Source organism: Myotis nattereri (genome assembly GCF_964212035.1).
Source record: "Myotis nattereri genome assembly, chromosome: 12".
Lineage (NCBI taxonomy): Eukaryota > Metazoa > Chordata > Mammalia > Chiroptera > Vespertilionidae > Myotis > Myotis nattereri.
Window position 1 is genome coordinate 77,141,215 of NC_138087.1, and position 6,000 is coordinate 77,147,214.

Sequence of the window (6,000 nt, forward strand, 5' to 3'; positions counted from 1 at the left end):
CCACTGGAAACACCCCCTGGGGACCCCCTACGGGAACGAGGCCCCAGTCTTGCTCAGCGACAGTTCTCAAATGCCTTCCTCCGTGGTTGGATGGATCCTCAGAAACCATCGCAGGCCCATCTGGGCTTCTGGGGAGACGGAGGCCCAGAGGAGGGCAGGGCGAGCAGTGCGCCTGACTCCGGTGTACAGGCCCGGGCTTCAGGGGCTCCTGAAAACGTCCAGCAATTCCTGGCCTCCTCCTTGGCTGAAAGGCAGCGTGGGACACTGGGTCCCAGGACACAGGAGGGCTCAGTCTGACCGTCAAACCCACCCCTCTGGCCCCCTGGACACTCCAGATGATTAGAGGGTGAGGGAGGGTCGATTTCTCTGACAGCTTTAGGCCATGCTTGATGCCAGAGGCACTGCCAGGACCACCAGGCTCCTGCCTGCCGCAGGGGAGGAAGGCTGGGTCCTAGACTTGGCATTGCCAAGGTTTCCCAACAGCCCTGCTGGAGAGGAATGGGTTGCCCACCCTTTAAGGGCACAGGCAGGAAGGTGGCGTTAAACCCTGGTTCTGATCTTTGCTGCTGTGCCAAACTGGGCACAGTAACCCTCTCTTTCCTCATCTGTAAAATGGGCGTGATATAGTGCAGTGATGGCGAACCTTTTGAGCTCAGCGTGTCAGCATTTTGAAAAACCCTAATTTAACTCTGGCGCCGTGTCACGTACAGAAATTTTTTGATATTTGCAACCACAGTAAAAGAAAGACTTATACTTTTGATATTTATTTTATATATTTAAATGCCATTTAACAAAGAAAAATCAACCAAAAAAATGAGTTCGCGTGTCACCTCTGACACGCGTGTCATAGGTTCGCCATCACTGAACAGTGTCTCTCTCCCGGGGCGGTTCTGAGGAGTAAATGCCCAACTTGTTTCCAGACAGAGCGGGACGGAGTTCCACCAAAAGTCCCAGATGCTAACCCAGCACCGGTTTGTCAGTTGCCCCCGGGGCACGGATTTCCCCCTCAGACCACTGCGGCCCCTGCCAGCGCCCCCGCGCCCCGCTGGTCACTCACCCCCTGGGTCCCAGCGTGGGGCACCTTCGGCCCACGGCAGTCATGGCTCCCCGCTGGCCGCCTGAGCACCTCCTCAGCCTCAGGGCTCCCTCCTTTCTCAGGCCACGGAGCTCCGGAGCCAGAGCAAGACTTCGGGGGCGGAGCCTGAGGCTTAGGCCACGCCCCGCCCGCCCCGCCCTCCGCCGGCGCCGCTCCGCCGGCAGAAAGAACACGCCCCTCCGCCTCCTGTCTCGCCCCGCCCTCTCCCCCCGTCTGTCAGCGTCCGGGGCTGGGAAAGCCACGCCCCCTGACACACACACCCCGCCTCGCCCCTCCCCTCTCCAACCCCCACTTCCCCAACTGTCCGGGTGCAGTGTGGAAAGGCCACGCCCCTCCATCCGCCAGGCCCGCTCCCTCAAACTTCCAATGTACATCTCAGACTTGGGGCGCCCCGCCCCGCCATGCCATCCTTGCTCTTCCATGCCCGAATGAGGCTGAATTTAGGAGGGAACGGCAGGGCATCCCGGAACGTGGGGCAGCCAGGGATGGTGGAAAGCATTCATTTTATTCATCATAAATGTAAGCATTCCCACTTATTGTTTGTGGTGTGCCAGGCACTGTGCTAAGATTTAATAAGTATATTATTCTTGAATTATCACCACAACGCTACATGGTCGGTGCTATCGTTATGCCCATTTATCAGATGAGAAAACTGAGTTCCAGAAAAGGGGACAGATGTGTCCAACAGCACGCAGTCAGTCAGAGGCAGAGTCTGGACTGGATTCACTCTGCAGATTTACAGAGTCTTGCTCCCCCCATTGAAGGGGGTGGGTCTGTGTTCTGATCTCTTAGCACACAGAAGCTTTTTTGTCTTTTGTGCTTTTTTGTCTCAGGGCAAAGCCACTCAAGAAAGGTCCCAGCACCAGCCCGAGTTCCTTTGCTCAGCTGTTTGTTTTTTCTCTTTATTGCAATGGGCACATCTGATCCCTGTGATTACACAAAGGATCTTAAAGTGGAAAAAGTTCCTTTCATTGGGGTTGAGGAGGGTCTCCCAAGGGCATGAAGTACATGGCTGTCGGGTTTAGAAAGTGGTAGGTAAAATGGGCTGGATGAGTGTGCAGCCCCTGGAAGCAAGCCATTTCCTGTTCAAATCCCAGCTCTGCAACCTTGGCTGAGTCTCAGTTTCCCCATCTGTAAAATGGGGCTGATCATAGATTCTTTAGTTTTCAGTGAATGACCTTTGCTTTGACAGCCAGTAAAATGGGTGCTTACTAAATGGGAGCTATGACCAGATCATCACTCTTTGTATTTTTGCATGAACTCAATTCACCCTATAACCAAGTTAAATGACAAATATTTTCTAGAGCAGGTGAAGCAGTGTTGTCCAGCAGAAGTAAGGGTGCTGATTTCTGCGTGAGGGCCCTGGGCAGGGGTCCAGCGATCAGGCTGGGAGTCCAGCCAGCAGCGGAGCCCATGCTGGAGGTTGCCTGGGGCTTTAGAGTCAGATGGGTCTTAGTTCAAACCCTGACGCTGTCATTTGTTAGATGTGCAACCTGAGTGGAGCAGATGACTCCATCTCTGAATCTGTTTCCTCAAATGTACATAACGGTATCTCCTCTCCAGTTTTGTTTTGTTTTTTTCCTTGAAAAGTAATTGCAAGTGAAGGGCCAGGCATAGTGCCTGGTTTATAGCAGGCACTGGTTAAGGCATGTTTACTTAGATGTGTGTGTATGGGGTGGGGGGGTCCTCTCCAGGCTCTATTAGGAGGAGACTGGAAACCCCATCCCTGCAGGTCCTGCCCTCACCTTCCCCTGGTGGGCACCTACCTTTCTGGGGGCACATTCCTGGGGACTGTCTCCTCTTCTATGTCTACCGTGGGGTCCTCAGGCTCCTTTGTGGGGCTCGCCTCCTCGGCTGACGGGTTGGGTTTCCCCTCTGTGTCCTCCAGGGGGGCTTCGGTCTCCACCACCTTCTCTTTGGCTGCCTCCATGCCTGGGGGGTCAGGCAGGCCTCGGGGCACCAGGTGGGGCTCAGGGCCCACCTCTTGGGTCTCCAGGGCAGCCTGTCGGTTCTTAGACTTCTTGACGCTGGGCCGAGGCATGGTGCCCATGTGGCTGTACATGTCGCTGGAACGGGCATACGCCGGGGGACTCTTGGGGACCGTCACCATGTCATCCTGCGTGGCCTCAAAGATTTCAGGCTTTAGATCCGGTCGGATAGAAATGTGAGCCAAGGGCCGCCTCAGAGTGAAGGACCGGGGGAGATTGGAGAGGCTCCCAAAGCCCTTGAACTTGAAGAACTCTGGCAGGGGGAGGAGAAGGGAAAGGGGTTAATGACGATGCCAGCAGCCATGATAATAGATTCTAGGTACATGCTGTTTGACTCACTGAGGGCTCAGGAGGGCAGGGCTCACCGACACCTCCTCTGATTATTATGGTACAACTTGGCAGCTTTGGAGCCACACAGCCCCAGGCTGGAATCCCTGCTCTTCCGCATCCTGGCTGTGCAACCTTCGTCAAGTCACTTGACCACTCTGAGCTCCATTCTCCACATCAGCAAAAAATGGAGATTATAACACCCACCTCCTCTGGTCAGTGGGAGGATTGAAGGAAAGCATGTCAATGACATGCTTACCATGGGGCCTGGCACACAAATATCCTCAAGAAGTAATGAAGGAGAAAAAAAATGGAGGAGCCGGTCATGATGGTGATGACGCTGATCACGATAATGCCTCTGCACTTGTCAAACGTGCAGCACGCATGACCTCACCGAATTCTCAGCACGACTCCCTGCACAGGTTAATCCCCCATTTTCCAGATGAGGAAACGGAGGTTCAGAGACGTGACATGAACCCCCTGAGTTACACTGCCTGCAGGTGAAGTTGCATGTGTGTGGGCGTGTGTACGTGTGTGTTGGGGCATGGAGGGGGTGGGTGTTTATGCACCTGGGGCGGGGGAGAAACGAGAAAGGGATTGTCAAGAGCCTGAGGGTCCCAGGCCCTGTGGTTCTCTCCTTCCTGTCAGCTGGGCCTTGGGTTCTAACTCAGGCGGCAGTGCTCAGGGCTCGGGTGACACCATCTCCTCCTTTCTGCAGGGGGGCGTGTGGATTCCTCCTTCCGGTCCCCAGCGGGGGGACTGCCCCTTCTCACAGCCACCACCGTCTGAGTCCCTAGGCCCCCAGATAAGCAAAAAGGAAAAAACTCCCGCATTTTCCACTTCCTCATCATCCTCTGCCTCCTCAGGTCCTCACAAGCACGCTGGCAGGTAGGTAAGGTGCCTCCAATTGAACAGAGTGGAGACTGAGGCCCAGAGAGGGCAAGGGACCTGCCCAGGGTCACACAGCCAGGCTGAGCCTGGACAAAGGTCAGTGCTTTGGGGCTTTCTTCCAGCCCTGCCCGCCCCTCACTTGGTCTTAGCCTCTGCCTCCTGACAAACGTCAGAAAACACCTACGCTCTGCTCTCAGAGCGCTCTGCCCTGGGGCAGAAACTGTGCCCACAGCCAGAGGGAGGCTTCCTTTCACAGCCCCACTCATTTGTCTCCTGGGCACCAGGGATCTGGAGGAAACAGTAGTGGGGCGAGGAGTGAAACTGGGGCCCAGTCCAGGCACATGAGCTTGAGCCCTGGTCTATAGCCCCGCACGATCTCAGGCAATTCTCTGGGTCTCAGGCTCTTCATCGTGGGATGCAGCCGTAAGCCTTGCCCTGGACACACACACACACACACACACACACACACACACACACACACACGGTGCTGTCAGGTCAAAGAAACCAGGGCCCAGGCAGGCAGAAGTCTGCTGGGACCAGGAAGGGACTGACTTGGGGAAGCAGCCATGGGTGGGTGTGGCCCTTCTTGAGTTGCTCTGGGTCCCAGTGTCCCTGCTGATGGGGACAGGGGGCAGCCTCTCATGGCACACACACACACACCCCTGCCCTATCCCAGTAACACCCCACCTGAGACCCCATGAGGACCAGGCGTAGAGATGGAGTGTGTAGCGGTCTTCCCGGGCTCCATGGACCCGCAGATGAGTGGAGAGGCTGACACACAGAAGCACAGAGATGGAGAGCCAAACGGGCCAGAGAGAGAGAGAGAGAGAGAGAGAGAGAGAGAGAGAGAGAGAGAGAGAGACAGTGGCCCAGAGTGATGGCGAGAGGGTGACATGGAAACCCAGAAGCAGAGACCTCCGGAGAGAGACAGACATGGACCAAAAGAGAAACAGGAAGGAGACAGAGTCATAAAGAGCAGATGCAGAGAGAGGCTGAGATGTCAGGCCGGCAGCGGGATGCGGACAGTGCACTCACTGAACTTCTTGCCGGCCTTCTTGGGCTTCTCTGTCATCTTGTCCAGCCGGGCAGTGCTGCTGGCCTGCGGGCAAGAGTCGGCTCGAGGCTCTGGACATCGACTTGCCTCCTCACCTCCCCTTCCCCTTTCTCACCCTCTCACCCGCTTCCTCTGTGTATTTTTAAACCAGCGAACCTCCCACAGCTCTACCCTCCCTATCCTCTCCGCAGGGGGCGGGGGGGGGGGGGAGGGCTGGGGCCTCCCCGAGTCCAGGCCCCTGTGGGCCTCCTCCTTGTCCTCAGCAGGCGGGGCGGGGGTGGGGTGGGGGCAGACCACAAGCCCGTGGGACTGGAAGGTCTGGGGAACAAACCACTGGCTCTGGGAACGGAGCCCACTGGGCTGGGGACCGTTGGGGACCTGCCAACAGCTGTCAGGGGGTCTGGTCTTTGGGCTGGGAGGGTGCAGGGCGTCCGGCCTGCGCAGAGGGCAGTTTATTCTAAGCCGCCTGGGGATGGACTGGCAGCAGTGGTCAGGCCTGTGGGCGCTGGGACGACCCAGACCCAAGTTCAAGTCCTGGCTGGCCACTGTGTCACTGTGTGATCGGGCTAAGGCGCTCACCTCCCTGAGCGTTTCCTCCCTGTGAGCTGGGTATGTGCTATGCCTGGCACTACATTGGTGCCCAC

At 56.8% G+C, this 6,000-nt stretch overlaps 1 protein-coding gene across 2 annotated transcripts in view; it reads right to left on the minus strand.

Annotated features, from left to right (window-relative positions):
• Positions 1-5,458, minus strand: part of SH2D3C (SH2 domain containing 3C) — a 28,774-nt gene extending 23,316 nt beyond the window's left edge. Inside the window, exons 1-2 of one of the 2 annotated variants that reach the window (XM_081103095.1) lie at positions 5,338-5,458; positions 2,863-3,337 (exon numbers count right to left, since the gene is read on the minus strand). In XM_081103095.1, the coding sequence (XP_080959221.1) occupies positions 2,863-3,337; positions 5,338-5,374 (512 nt within the window). In that variant the 5' untranslated portion in view covers positions 5,375-5,458. Of the gene's footprint in view, positions 1-1,057; positions 1,151-2,862; positions 3,338-5,337 lie in introns of those variants that run through there. The other variant, XM_081103091.1, reaches the window with a different exon arrangement.
• Positions 5,459-6,000: the final 542 nt, after the last annotated feature.